At 40.2% G+C, this 16,146-nt stretch overlaps 1 protein-coding gene across 1 annotated transcript in view; it reads right to left on the bottom strand.

Annotated features, from left to right (window-relative positions):
- Positions 1–16,146, bottom strand: part of LOC127575517 (contactin-associated protein-like 5) — a 611,376-nt gene that overhangs the window by 216,692 nt on the left and 378,538 nt on the right. The window contains exon 17 of the mRNA XM_052025454.1: positions 15,846–16,064. Within this exon, the coding sequence (XP_051881414.1) occupies positions 15,846–16,064 (219 nt within the window). The remainder of the gene's footprint in view (positions 1–15,845; positions 16,065–16,146) is intronic.

Below are 16,146 nucleotides of genomic sequence, written 5' to 3' on the forward strand. Positions count from 1 at the left end.
CGGTACAAGTGACAATAATAAACCAATACCAATACCAATGTTACAATAATAAACCAATCCAATCCAAAGACTGCTATCATACAGTTATGGACAGATGCATCTGGAGCAGGTAAAGAGGTGAGGATGAGCTCAAGTAAGTTTAATCTGTATGGTAGTTCCCTCACTGCCTGCCGCTGTATTAGTCTGGCACCTACATCTGTCAGAACTTGGTCAATTCAGTCAGTGATAGATGGTCCTATCAACCCATTCTTGGTGATAGACATTGACTGAATTCAGAGTACAGTCTGTGCCTTTGCTACTTTCAGTGCTTCTGTATGTTCTGTCTAACATGGAAGAGCTCCAATCACCCAAGGGAGAATGTTGGATAGTCATCAACCCAAGGTCTTCTTTCCTGTATTTGATGATGCAATGAGCTTCTTTGGGTCTGGTCAATGTTAATGACTCTTGTAACCCCACCCTCCTGATTGTATACCATTGGACCCCACATCTAATGAAGGTCTCTATTCTGCCAGTCTTATTTTTGTTAATTCATTCATTTCCTGGGATCTCAGCGGCACAGGCAAGGCTAGCATTTCTTATCCATCCCTCAATGCCCTTCTTAGGCCATTTAAAAGTCAACCATATTGATGGGGCTGGAGTCATGTAAGGGCAAGACTCATGTGAGGACAATGGATTTCCCTCTGAGTGAACCAGATGTGTTTTTTTTAATGAAAACTTGTTAGTTTTGGGGTTAGTTGTTTGTTAACTTAAATTCCACCATTGCTCTGATTAGATTTGAGCTCGGGTCTCTGAAGAGACCACCGTACCCACGAGAATGGGACATACTCATCGATTATAGTGTTTGAGGTCTACCCACCAATCCACAGTGGAAGCAGAAAGATCTGGGTTAAGAGAACGTAAATGCCAATTGCCTCTGTTGGGCTTCAAAGGAGACATAGATAAGATGATAAGATATGTCTATTAGTCACATGCACATTAAAACACACAGTGAAATGAATCTTTTGCATCAGGTGTTCTTGGGGCAGCCCGCAAGTGTCGCCATGCTTCCGGTGCCAACATAGCATGCCCACAACTTCCTAACCTGTATGTCTTTGGAATGTGGGAGGAAACTGGAGCACCCGGAGGAAACCCACGCAGACACGGGGAGAACATACAAACTCCTTACAGACAGTGGCTGGAATTGAACCCGGGTCGCCAGTGGGAATTGAACCCGGGTCGTTGGCGCTGTAATAGCGTTATGCTAACCACTACACTACCGCCTGCCCCAACATGTAGACATGTTGGGAGAAATGAGTTATGTTTGTAGGGTCAAGGGCACAAGGGCACAAAGGTAACTTTGGAAAATCTGAAACATAAAAAGAAAACAAACAAAACAAAAACAGATAAAATAGGGACATGGGGATAGAGACCAAGGAAGAAAAAGGAAACAGAGGTGAGAGCGGTGAGGACTAGAAAGCGAATAAACATTGCTAAGGAACTGTGGGAGGTTTATCACCAGGACAGATTTAAAGTATTAAGGGTGACCAACTTAGAAGGCATACACCATTCCAGCAATGAACTTCGAAGGTAATGAACTTAGAAACCGACTTAGAAACCAACTTAGAAACCAATTTAGAAGACATCTACCATTCCAGCAATGAACTAAACATAAGCAGCAGCAAACTCCAAATGCTGGTCACCATAAAATCTGTGACAGCAAAGGAAAGAAACTTGTAGCAGATTAACAACACCAAGGCTGCTTTTATTTGCAGTGAAGGTTCATATCTACAGAGAACTAAAGATCTATGAAGTATAAAATAGAGTCAGGATTGAAGAGGAAGAAGATGAAAAGAAAAACTTTCATTATGCAGTGATTATATCAGCTTTCTGATGTCTTAAACTATTTCACAGATAATGAAACATTCTTTTAATTGTAGTTGCAATGAAGAAAAGGTGGCATCTAGTTTACACAGGCTCTCACCAATAGCAGTGTAATATTGACTATAATCTTTCACATGGGTGCTGGCTGAAGAATAAAGAAATGCAGGAGAAATGCAGCTGCTTGAAATAGTGCCACAGAATATTGAGCAGGACTTCAGAGGCAGGACATTTGTGCCTCCTCTGAATGGGAAGTCTTTTACAAAGTATGTTATTTTTTCTCCAACAGTTTAAAAGTTAAATACATTAATGGTCTAGCGTGGTTCACACAGATGGTGAAAATCACCCGCTCAATCCCTAATCTCTGTTACATTCGTTGATCTCAGCAGGGATGGCAGTGTTTGCAATTGGCTTCAACAAGTATCCATGCATTGGGTTGGATAAGAGAGACAACATCAGTCTGTTCTTGCCCTTCAAATCTATACACATAAACAAATACACAGAAGATCAGGTTTGGCTGACGCCTGTGTCAAACAGCCAGTCACATCCATTTTGTCATACATGTATACAGCCACACGTCACATGTTTGAGAGGTGTTGATGTTCCCACTACAATACCAGAGCCTTAAGAGGAAGATGAAAATTAAACCCACAGTGAACTTCACTATTGGTATCATTGCTTTTTCTTCCTTCACCAACATCAAACAGTAGAATTATTTTATTAACAATACATATTTAATAATAATTTAAATTCATCATTGCTCGTCTACTCTACTTAATGTGTGTTATTTCTATGGGAAACATGATTAGATTTTCTCATTTTGAAAATATGGAAAAGTATGCACATATATCCACACACGTACACAAGCACACAAATATACTGAAGATTATGAGGCAGAGGAGAAAATAAAGGAAAAACAAGTTAAATAAAGATAGTAAAAATGATTCCTTTTTCTACTCTCTCGATATTTGAATAGTTTTGTATTGCTGTTTTTCTTTCACTATTTTTGTTTAAATTGAGGCCCATTGGTTAAATTCCAGAGGCATGTATTACAACAAAAACAGTCCTGTGTGAGCTATTGGCAAAAGACCCATTCCTAGATTTTATCATTAAAATTAGATAACGGTAAGTGGCAAACAACAGCCAGCACCAGCATGTGGCACTTTATTAACAAGTCAACTCATCTTGCATCCTGTGGTGAAACTCCCACGTTATGCATATATGTTAATAAATGTCAGATAGATTGAACTGAAGCAGAAGACAAACAAGTGACTTCTGTGACATACAAGAACTTTCACAGTAGGAGATCTTTCTTCATCAAGGTTGGCAATAGTTTTTTTGAGCGAAGTTTGGTGTTAAGCGCATGCTGTACAAGTTCTTTTCAGCTTTGGATCACATGCAGGTGGCAATAAACATAATTTGAGAAAGAAAAAACTGCATATTTTGGAAATCTGAAATAAACAGACAATGAAGGGTCATTGATTAACTATGTTTCTCTCTCCACAAATGCAAACACTTAAAAACTATCCTCCACATTATCATCAATGTGGTTAGTGAAGAATTTGTTGAGCATCTGATGTGCAATCATACAGCAAATAGCAGGGATTCTACTCCTCTAAACATTTACATGGTCAAAATCAGATTCTCTGTGACTTTAATCACTTTGTAAAGGAATACAAATTGATTCATTAGACTTATGCTGCAATAACGTCTCATCTTCTTGCCATGCTGAAACTAATTTAATCTCACAGTCATGAGTCAGGCAAAATGCTTCAAAAGCAGTCCATTAGTGAACAGCCTCCAAGAACAATACAGAGCCTTGATACATTAATTTTCCTGATGGTGCTCCTCAATGTAGCTCAAGTGTGGTCAATGAACCCTGCCCTCTACAGCCAATTACAGGCACAGTCGCTGCCTCTGCTACTGTTCGGATCACTCTAAAACCTCAGCCTATGCATGTGAAAGTGATACCTCGTACATTAATGATAAATCATCTAACAATACAGAACAATTACAATTATATGCAAGCTATGATTTCAAGGCACATTCAATGATGTTATGTCCATTTTATTAATAAGAAAACTAAGATTAAAAATTCTGAAGATTTACCAGTATTGTTCATAGTACCATTTGAACATGCAAATTATACAAGCAGGCCTATTGACCACTTAAGTCTACTCTGCGTCAACGTCAGCCTGCTAAATGAAGCAAGAACAACAAGCATTGAAGCCTACGTTAGCAAGAACCAACTAAGATGGAGTGGTCATGTTGTTCGGATGAAAGATAAACGTCTGCCGAAACAAATCTTCTACTCCCAGCTTAAAGTAGGCAAATGTAAAAGAGGCGGACAACAGAAGAGATTCAAAGACATTCTAAAAGCCAACATGAAGAAATGTAACATCGACATCAACAATTGGGAAACCAATGCCAAGGACAGGAAACTCTGGCAAACCATCATCTGAGAAGGAACAGCAACTTTCCAAGCCAACAGATGTGCAGAATTAGAGGAAAAGAGAAAAAAATAGAGAGGCAGCAACAACCAAAGCCCGATCTGCCATCTGGAACAACCTGTCCTGAATGCGGAAGAACTTTCAGAGCCAAGGTTGGACTCATAAGCCACTTGAGAGCCCATAAATAGATCATCGGAACGAAGACCATCATCCTCGACCTCGAGGGATAGCCACCACGATGACGACTCTGCCATTTTAGACAAAGATGACAATTCTGACTGTAACCTCAGCACTGCATTCCCATCTACCCACCAGTAACCGTAATACTTTAATAGTTGTGTGCTGGGAAAGAAGTCAGCCTCGAAAGAAGTACCAGGTTGTACATTTTCAATGTAATGTACAACCTGGTCAAGCGCACCTGAGGCCCAAGTTTTCTGTGGAAGCTCAGCTGTCAACAGTCATTGTCCCCACCCATCTGTTGCATTTTAACTCAAGAAATGCTCTGCACATTTATATTCAAGCCATTCTTGTTCTTTGAACTGTTAAGGTACCAAGATCAGATACTAACAACACTTCAATATACATTTAGAATTAACAAGAGGAAAGGAAATATCACAGAAATTATGAAGGATATTTGTTACACGCAATAATTATGCCTCAATCGTAGAATATGATGCTAAGGGGTAAACAACTTGCCTCACATTAGAGAATCAATGTTAATTAAATCAAAGAAATGATTTCTTTGCTACTGTTCTTTAAATCTTTTTTAAGCAAAAGAAACCCAATACTACAAACCAGCCCCACCACTGGAAATCTGAAGTCTTTTTAAATGCATCCCACTGGCAACTGATAATAAATCCAGAAATAGCTCAAAATATCAGCTTTCCCATGCCCTGACAGCCATGTTTCAAAGACAAGGTTGATTCTGTTTCCAATAGCTTGATAACAGTAAGTTGCAAAGATTTATGTCTCCAAGCACATTCAGTAAACAAAACCATTAAGCGGCATCAGGAAAACATGCCCCTCAGTGACTCTGCTGTGGCTATTGGAATTGGAATTGGTTTATTATTACCACATGCACCGAGGTACAGTGAAAAACTTGTATATCGTTCATACAGATCAATTTATTACATAGTGCATTGAAGTAGTACAAGGTAAAACAATAACAGAATTGGTATTGGAATTGGTATTGGGATTGGTATTGGTTTATTATTGTCACTTGTACCGAGGTACAGTGAAAAGCTTGTCTTACAAACCGATTGTACAGGTCAATTCACTACACAGTGCAGTTACATTGAGTTAGTACAGAGTGCATTGAAGTAGTATGGGTAAAAACAATAACAGTACAGAGTAAAGTGTCACAGCTACAGAGAAAGTGCAGTGCAATAAGGTGCAAGGTCACAACAGGGTAGATCGTGAAGTCATAGTCCATCTCATTGTATAAGGGAACCTTTCAATAGTCTTATAACAGTGGGATAGAAGCTGGTCTTGAGCTTGGTGGTACATGATTTTGGGCTTTTGTATTTTCTACTAGATGGGAGAGGGGAGAAGAGGGAATGTCTGGGATGGGAGGAGTCTTTGATTATGTTGGCTGTTCTACCGAGGCAGAGAGAAGTGTAGACAAAGTCCATGGAGGGGAGACTGGTTTCCATGATGTGCTGGGCTGTGTCCACAACTATCTTCGGTTTCTTCTGGTCCCGGGCAGAGCAGTTACCATACCAAGTCGTGAAGCATCCAGATAGGATGCTTTCTATGGTGTATCGATAAGAATTAATGAGGGTCAATGAGGACATACCAAATTTTTTTAGCCTCCTGAGAAAGTAGAGGCTCTAGTGAGCTTTCTTGACCATGGCACCTGCATGGTTGGACCAAGACAGGCTATTGGCAATGTTCACTCCCAGGAAATTGAAGCAGTGTACCCTCTTGATCTCAGCACTGGTTGTTTTTGGTCACCTGGGTGCTGTATCTAAATCATCAATATTAACTCCCTGATGACTGGCAGGGGAACTGGAATTAAACCCGGAAGAATGCAGTCCACAGCTTCTGTACATTAATTGGGCAGGATCTCTGTGACCCCAGTCTTATTTGGTTCTTTGACCACCTTGGCCTGTGCCAGTCCTCCTTTCCCGTATATTTGGCAGCCAAAGTGTTCAGATGGAGTGTAAGAGTGAGCCAATTATCTCTTCACATCACAAGGTTAGAAAATCCCCTCTCTCCCATGTTGACAGCTTTTCTGACATTGAGGACTTTTGAATATTAATAACTTGGTTTTCAATAGTGTAAACCAGATAGATGATTGGCTGAATAGACAGGTTGGAAGAATGGGCAAAGAAGTGGCAGCTGGAATACAGTGGAGGGAAGTGTACATTCATGCACTTTGGTAGGAGGAATAAAGGTGTAGACTATTTTCTAAATGGTGAGTGATTTCAGAAATCGGAGCTGCAAAGGGACTTGGGAGTCTTAGTGCAGGATTCCCTAAAGGTTAACTTGCAGGTTGAGTCGGTAGTAAGGAAGGCCAATGCAATGTTAGCATTCATTTCGAGGGTTCTAGAATATAAAAGCAAGGATGTAATGCTGAGGCTTTATAAGGTGTTGGTCAGACCACATCTGGAGTATTGTGGGCAATTTTTGGCCCCACATTTAAGGAAGGATGTGCCGGCATTGGAGATGGTCCAGAGGAGATTTGAGAATGATCCCGGGGGTGAAAGGGTTAATGCATGAGGAGTGTTTGATGGCTCTGGGCCTGTACTCACTGGAGTTTAGAAGGATGAGAGGGGATCTCATTGAAACCTACCGAATATTGAAAGGCCTGGACAGAGTGGACATAGACAGGATGTTTCCTGTAGTGGGAGAGTCTAGCACCAGAGGACACAGCCTCAGAATTAAAGGACATTCCTTTAGAACATAGATGAAGAGGAATTTCTTTAGCTAAGGGGTGGTGAATCTGTGAAATTCATCACAAAAATGATTGTGGAGGCCAAGTCATTGGGTACATTTAAAGCAAAGGTTGATAGGTTCTTGATTAGTAAGGGTGTCAAAGATTACGGGGAGAAGGCAAGAGAATGGGGTTGAGAGGGAAAAATAAATCAGACATGATCGAATGGCAGGGCAGACTCGATGGGCTGAATGGCCTAATTCTTCTATGTCTTATGAGTTTATGGTAACGTTATTATGTTAGTGATGTGTTATAAGAAGAATATTGTCTTGATTTCCCAGTTCTTAAATCTTAATCATTTTGTTCATCTGAAGGGATATGGTCCCTTTATTGAAATAGATTAATTCAAATATCCAATATTCAGATGTTTGGTGTTTATTACTGTTGATTGCTCAGCTAACTCAATAGAGGTATTTTGTATCAGTATAAAAGAGAGCATAAAAGAGAAAACAGGGACTTACATTAATATAGCTTCTTTCACCACCTCAGGAAAATCTGATCAATGGCTTCTGAACTGGTGTCACTGTTACAGTGTAGAAAACATGACAGCTAATCTCCCCTCTAAGCTCCCTCAATAATAACCAATATGTTTCAGCACTGGTGACTGGTGGATGAATACTGGGCAGGAAACCAACATTGCATGTCTATAAGGCTGTGCCAAGGTATCTTATATGTCCACGAGAGAACAACTGGGGTCTATTTCTATGTTTCATCTATGAATGCAACGTTCTCACACCGTAGGTCCAGACTTTGCAAACTTTCTGGAATGGGTTTTGAACCCACCCCAGGACTAGACAACTTCCCAGCAGTGGTACTGGGGCTTTCACTCTAGAACTTACCATACCTCTAGCTAAGACATTCCAGTGCAGTTACAATATTGGCAGCTACCCAATAATGTGGAAAATCCTCTGAGTGTGTTCCATTCTGAAAAATCCAAAATTTGGACAAATCCAATCCAGCTACTTACTGCCTAACCAGTCTACTTTTAATCATCAGTAATGGACGTCGTTGTTGACAAGGCTATCAAGTGGCACATGCTCACCAATAACCTGTTCACTGATGCACAGTATGGGTCTTTTCGGGGCCACTTGACTCCAGACCTCATCATAGTCTTGGTATAAAACATGGACCAAAGAACTAGAGATGAGGTAAGATTGAAAGCAGTGAGGCCTCAAGGTGCCTGGGCTAAATAACACTGCTAACTGTAATTTCATAAACGCAGACTATTTGGAACATTTTAATTAGTATTTCAGTTTGTATGACTGATCAACAAATTGATTAGATTTTGATAAAAATAGTGTTTGTTGTTTCATCCAAATTTCAATCATAAGCCATCAACATGAAAAATATTTCAGTCACTGCAAAGGCTGCCTGATCTTCTGAATGTTGCCAGCATTTTCTGCTTTTATGTTAAATTTTCTACATCCACGATTAACGTTAAGCAGGGAACATGCTACATGCTATTTTCTTTGTATGTGTGTGTGTTCATATTGTGAACTTATTGGACAGTAATGTGATCAGCTTGCTTCTCAACAATGAAACAGTTGCACAGACATTCAGTTTCAGCAAAAGCTTGAAGATTCAACATGTAAATAGCTGGTGACATAAATACTTACAGTGTCTCAATATATTCTGAAGACATTACAGTCATTTTTACCTTTGTTTTAGCTGATACAGTTCTTTATCTAATGTAACTAACTTAACATTCAGCACACTGTGTCAGAATTTCTCCAGATGCCATTCCCTTTTAAATATTTAATTTTCTTTACAATCTGCAATCCTTCTAGGACTATCAAGTGGACTTTAACTGCTCACATGTCAAGTCCAGGGCTCATCTCCTGGGACATGAACAGTTTATTCAGGAATATGGTAATACCTTTGCAGAATTATTGTTCATGAGAATTTAAAGCCAGTGTTACTGCTTACTACAAGACAAGTAGGTGCTTAATAAACTATAACATTTTTTAATCTATTCCTTTTGTAGAGTTGTAGCTGGACACAATGTGGTCAATTGTGCATGGAAGTCATGAGATAATCCTTTCAAAAAACTGGCACAGACATGGTGGTCTAACACCCACCCTCACTGTTGTATCATTCGGAGAAGAGTTATAAAGATTATCATTCATGTTAATATTTGAACACAAAGTCTTTGTATTCAAAGTTATAAACAGGTTTTAAACCAATCAGAAGGTTAAATATAACAACACTCCCACCCCCCAAGTTAATATCCAATGGGATCTAAATTATTTTATGATTCTTCCTGATATTCTCCCTACCATTAAGGACATCTATAAAAGATGATGTCTCAGCAAGGTGACATTCATTATCAGGGACCCCCATGATCCTTTTCTCATTGCTGCCATCAGGTAGGAGGTACCGGAGCCTGAAAACCCACACCTCAAGGTTCAACAACAGCTTCTTCCCCACTGCCATCAGGACCTGATAAACCCTAACACTACCTCGGATTGTATTCTTTTACTCTCTCTCTCAATTTGAACAAGCATTGTTATGTTTATTTGGTTGTGTAAGTTAAGTACAAATTATGTTAATTTAAATTTATGTTAACTTATATTTGTCATGTTTGTAATGTACTGTGCTGCTGCTGCAAAAAGCTAATTTCCGTGGCATTTTTTACCCTGTGTATGTATGCCCATTACAATAAACTTGAGCTTGAACTTGATACAGGAACAGTGAGAATAAATTCATCCTCAGGCTTTATTCAACATGAGTAAAAATTCCACTGATGAGGCTACACAAATATCATAGGCTGAATCCTTCAGTAAATATCAGTAGTTTTATGGCAAACTGTGGTGTGCATGGCATCCAGTGGTGGAAAAGGACTTCCTAACATTATTAAGCATTTAAGCAGGTGAATTTTCCCACATGTCCCATGCCAGATGAGACCTGTCAGAGGAAGCACTAACCCATTCATTTTAGACGAGCTTTTAACTGTGAGGAAGGAAGATATGAATAAGTAGGTTAGATTGTAAGATAAGATTGTAAGATAATCTCTTGCGTAGAGTGTTCTGGGCGAAGCCCACACATGCTGCCACCCTTCCGGTGCTAACATTGCATGCCCACAACTTTCTAACCCGTATGTCTTTGGAATGTGGAGGAAACTGGAGCATTCAGAGGAAATCCACGCAGACACGGGAAGAACGAAGAAACACCTTACAGACAGCGTCTGGAATTGAACCAGGATCGATGGCACTGTAATAGTGTTATGCTAACTGGCACACTACAAGTAATAAATTGTTTATGGTTATTTGTACTTGCAGTAATGTTTCAGATATTTAAAGAAGTATTGTTAACTGTTTAGGTTTTTTTTAAATAATTCTTTATTAATCATGTTCAGTTCTTTTTAAATACTCCAAAATATTGACAGAATCGGCAAAGCTCAGTGAGTGGCTGTGCTGTTTGTCAATTATTTCCCAGTCATTTGCTGGGTCAGGCTTAATCTGTAAAACAATTACACTGTGACTCTCTGTCTTCCAGATAGATAACTGCAAGTGATGGGAGATCCAACCAGTGGATGAGGGCAATAAGCCCTACTCAGCAAAATTTGGGCCAAAGACTTCTTTTCTTATGTAATTCTCAGGCAGCATCATTGTATCTGTCCATCCACCTCACCTGAAGCTATTGAGCAGTTCTACAGTCATGACATAAAAATGGTCAAATACCAAGCACAAGCAGAGAAAAAATATTCAGAATAGCTGCGTGAACTATCAGGAGGCAGTTTCCATATTTCAAAATGTGACGTGTTATCATCAGGAGTATGGCCTGGATGTATTTGGGATGCAAAACAAAAGACACTTAGATTGAAAAGATCTTGTTGCTTGGACAAAGAATTGAGTGAGTTTATATTTGAAGGTCACCAGAATTAGCATAGTTTACAAAAATAATCAAGTGACTTTACTGCAAGATTTTTTTCTTTCTGTGTAAATTCCATTTTCAAGTCAATGGTGGATATATTAAACTCCAATGCTAATCCAGTCCTCTGACCTAAGTAATTAAAATAGTGGTGCGGGTGGTAAAAGAAACTGAAGATACAGGTAAGCTGAAACGAAAATAGAAAATGCTGGAAATGTTCAGCGGGTCAGGCAGCGTCTGTGGAAAGAGAAACCAAGTGAATGTTTCGGGTTGAAGATCCTGCATTAGAACTGGGGTGGTGAGAAAAAAAGATCTAGAGAGAGAAGAGGAAGAATGGATAGGACAAGGGGAATGTCTCATGATGGATGCCAATCCCATACGACTGGTGGCTTTTATCGGTAGTGCTAATTCCTCTTCCCCTTCGACGTTCCTGACACCCTTGGGCTGAACAAATTATTTCATGCCCAGAGGCTAAAATTGCCCTCATATTTTATGGAACTTCCATTGAGGGTGTCCCTGCCCACCTCAAAACTCATGATAAAATCAAGCTTTAGTTTATAGAACATCAAACATAGAACAGTACAGCACAGTACAAGCCCTTCGGCAGACAATGTTGTGCCGAACTATATCGAACTATATGAACACCTCCTCCGTGATCAATCTAACCCTTCCCTCCTGCACAGCCTATAACCCTGCATTTTTCTTACATCCATGTGCTATCTAAGAGTCTCTTAAATGTCCCTATTGTATCAGCCTCTACAACCACCCCTGGCAGTGCGTTCCAGGCACCCACCATCCTCCGTGTAAAGAACCTATCTCTGACATCTCCCCTGAATGTTCCTCCTCCGACCTTAACTGGATGTCCTCTGGTATTGGTTATTACCGCCCTGGGGAAAAGGTACTGGATATCCACTCTAACTATGCCCCTCATAATCTTATACACCTCTATCAAGTCACCTCTCATCCTGCATCACTCCAAAGAGAAAAGCCCTAGCTCGCTCAACCTTTCCTCACAAGAAATGTTCTCTGATCCAGGCAGCATCCTGGTAAATCCCCTCTGCACCCTCTCTAAAGCTTCCACATCCTTCCTATAGTGAGGTGACCAGAACTGAACACAATACTCTATGTGTGGTCTCACCAGAGTTTTATGGAGCTGCAACATTACCACACGGCTCTTGAACTCAGTCCCCTGACTAATGAAGGCCAGTATACCATATGCTTTCTTAACCATCCTATCAATTTGTGTGACAACTTTGAGGGATCTCTGGACTTGGACCCCAAATTTCTATCCTCACACAAGTTAAATCAGCTTCAGAACAACTGCTGCTTAACAACATAGATTCAATTCAATTCATATTCCTGTTCAAACCTTATAAGGTTTGAATACAAGGTGTAGTATTCAATACAACCTACAATATGTATAGATTTGTTTGCATTGTAGACAATGGGAACATTCAAAACAATGAATTTTGAAGAAAATAAACATACTTATGTATTGCTTGAAGTTAGATCCACGAAACAATGTCAGGTCTATGTTAAATCATTACTATTATCACCATCAAGAATCTTGTCTGATCTCTTGTAAACAATGCTAATTAGCAACAGCAATTGAACAAAAAAAATCTATGACCAAAAAACAAAAGTGGCTGTTCACAATGTTTGTTAATAATTGATCAACATTTAGGCAGATAATCTTTTTTTAATTTATGATATCTATTGAGTTACTTTCAGCAAAATTCTATGCACTATTCTTCATTTTCACCAGCAAGACTAAACCTTGTGATTCCTGAATGAGTTCAACCTTGTTGTGGAGGTCATTGCCAGAAACATTATCTCCATTTCTCCATCCACAGATGCTGTTTGATTCACTGAATATTCCTGGCACCTTCTGTTTTAATATTTATATTATGACAGTTGCACACATTACACGTCAGTATGATGCTCCACATTAGGTACTGACCTCCTTCTGCTCCTGGCTAACACAAGTCCACAATTAGTACAATCCATGACACTCATCTTTATGTTGTTCTTTGATTGAATTTTAGAGTAAAATGGGAGCCATTGATAGATTTTTAGCCATCTAGAGAATCAAAGGGTTGGTGCAAGAACTTGGTGTTAGTGCAAATGATGTGACTGAGAGGTGGAACAGACACAAGGGGCCAAATATTCTACTCTTGCTTCTAGTTCTTATGCTCTTCCAATCTTGCAATGCTGTAAAAAAAACACTGCTGTGCAGTTGAAAAGAGGTTTTAACCTGAACTAGAGCAAAATTGAGCATCTTTCCTGGCTTCTTAGTCATAAACTTGGATTGCCAACTTTTCACTGGGATTTGCATTAGCCTGGATATATGGTTCTGTCATGAAATTTATCCCAACAACATCAGTAGAAGTGCAACGCTGGTTTGTGTTGCCCTCCTGCATGAGTTTCAGTATCCACATCATGAGAATCATTGCTTACTCATTCATCTTTCACCAGCACTGTTTCCCCTGCAGTTATCTACAGCTCACTGTATGCTCAAAAATTACTCAACACACTGGTCACATTTAAGATTGACCCTTCATTGCACTCCCTTCTACATTTCTGACTTCAAAACTTACTTTTGTCAGGTGAAGAGGAACAAAGGATTGTAGATGCTGGACTCTGGTTGAAAAACACGATGATGCTGGAGGAACTCAGCAGGTCAAGCAGCATGCATGGAGACAAACAGATGGTCAAAGTTTCAGGTCAGGACCCTTCTTCAGGACTGAAGAAAGGAAAAGGGGAAGCCCAATATATAGGAGGGAAAAGCAGAGCAGTGATAGGTGGACAAAAGAGGGGAGGCGGGGTGAGCACAAGGTGGTGATAGGTAGATGCAGGTAAAAGATAGTGATAGGCAGGTGCGGGGGAGGAGGGGAGAGGGGATGGGTCAATGTCTTTTTTCCTTTCTCTCCTTACCTTTGACCCATTCCCTCCTCCCCCGCACCTGCCCGTCACTATCTCTTACCTGCATCTACCTATCACTCCCTTGTGCCCACCCCACCTCCCCTCTTTTGTCCACCTATCACTGCTCTGCTTTTCCCTCCTTTATATTGGGCTTCTCCTTTTCCTATCTTCAGTCCTGAAGAAGGGTCCTGACCCGAAACGTTGATCGCCTGCTTTTCTCCAAGGATGCTGCCTGGCCTGCTGAGTTCCTCCAGCATCATCGTGTTTTACTTTTGTTGGGTTTTTGCTACCCCTGCCCCTTCTTTTGCTGAATGGCATGGAACACAGGAGGCAACACAACCAGCCCTAAGGACTACGTGGGAGGAGACACAGAAGGACTCATTAGCCAATACCTTATCCATCCAGAGTTTATACAGGCACACCCTTAAATTTACTCTGAGGACAAATCCTTACTACAATGGCTAATGCCTCATCAGAGTAGTCCTCACTGTGACATTGGATAATAGAATGACACGCAGAGGTTGTTAGATTCTTGATGAGCAAGGGAGCCGGGCATATGTGGGAATGCAGAGTTAAGGTTACGATCAGGTCAGCCATGATGTTATTGAATGGTGGAGTAGGAGGGGCTAAGTATCCTCCTCATGTCATACATTCACATGCACAGTAGGAAGTCAAGTCACAGACATGATTAGCTTTCCAGCCTCAAGGTCATTCTAGGACGGTGTTGCTAATCTGTGCCACAATTCACAGTGTCTTGTTACTGTTGCTTTAGGAAACTTACTGATCCTCTGCATTTCGACAGCGAAGACTTGATTTATTTCTGCATCGTTTGAGACAGCAGGATGATGCAGAGCAGGCAGAAGTACTTATTAGAATTGCAGGCTTCCCCAAAGTACAGACTATGCAGACAGAGGAGTTTCACTCCTAGCAGAGATCTCCCAAGAAACCCCCTGCCAGGGATGGTGGGCTTTAATGACTTCTATGCTGTCAGTGAAGCACATCCCCTCCTCTCTCCTATATCCGCCAGCCATTCTCCACACACTGCCACTTTTTTGCAGGTTGCAGCAGCAATGCTGATATGATGTGCATGCCCCTTTAAGAGCTATCTCCCAAGGTCACATTGTGGTCTCAATGCTCCCAAACCTCAGTGCTGCCACACCATCGAGGTCTAGTAATTTACACAATCTGGGTGCTGGAACTATGATTTTCTTGATACATTTGTCTTCATACTCAAATGAGCAAGAGTGCAAAACAACTAAACCATTAAGAAAAACACACAGGCATTGTATGAACTCTTAGTAACTGTAGATTCAAACACAATATTAACATCATTGTTTGGTTCCTTATACTGTACAAGCTTTGAAGATTCCGAGCATCTCATCACAATGTCTATTTCAGTATCTCTTCACTATATAGATAAGCCTCAAAAGCCATTTGATTTTTGACACAGAAGTTATACAAAATACCAATAGATAGACTGCAAAGGCCCATAGTTCTCAGGATGTGTAATATTTGAATTGGGAATATATTCGAATCACAGGGGGGAAGAAGCACAAACCAAGGATTTTAAAAGGTCTGCCACAAAAAACATAAAAGGAATATTTCGAGTCAGGTATGCAACTGATTTACTTATTGCATTTCATTACAGCAATGAGCTTGATTTTAAACAAGTCACGAATGTGTACTAATTTACTGTGTTATATTTTGTACACTAAAATAAAAAATGTGATTCTCTGAATTGAATTATATGCTACAGCTATATGTTAGTGTCAAGGAAAGTGACAGGTGATTAGTAAACAAGGGTCTCCTACCTACAAACAGTTGGCTGCTGAGCTGCAACTGAATGTGCCCGTCAGAGGGGGCCTCTTGAGATTTTCTTGGCAGGTGATCCACTTGCAGAGATGCCTCCTTGATATTTCGTTCTGCTTCAACATAATGCCATTGATTGTCGTTCAAATGCATGGGTGATTTCACAGTAACCTCCAATGGTCCATTACCCACATCAAATGAAAGAACCACTTCCATTGGAGCTGAAAGTCGCACAGAGTATACAAGCAGAGGTAATTATCATTAACTTGAAGAACAGCCTTCAATAACAGTGCCAAGCTTAGA

This window comes from Pristis pectinata, chromosome 1, assembly GCF_009764475.1.
Source record: "Pristis pectinata isolate sPriPec2 chromosome 1, sPriPec2.1.pri, whole genome shotgun sequence".
NCBI lineage: Eukaryota > Metazoa > Chordata > Chondrichthyes > Rhinopristiformes > Pristidae > Pristis > Pristis pectinata.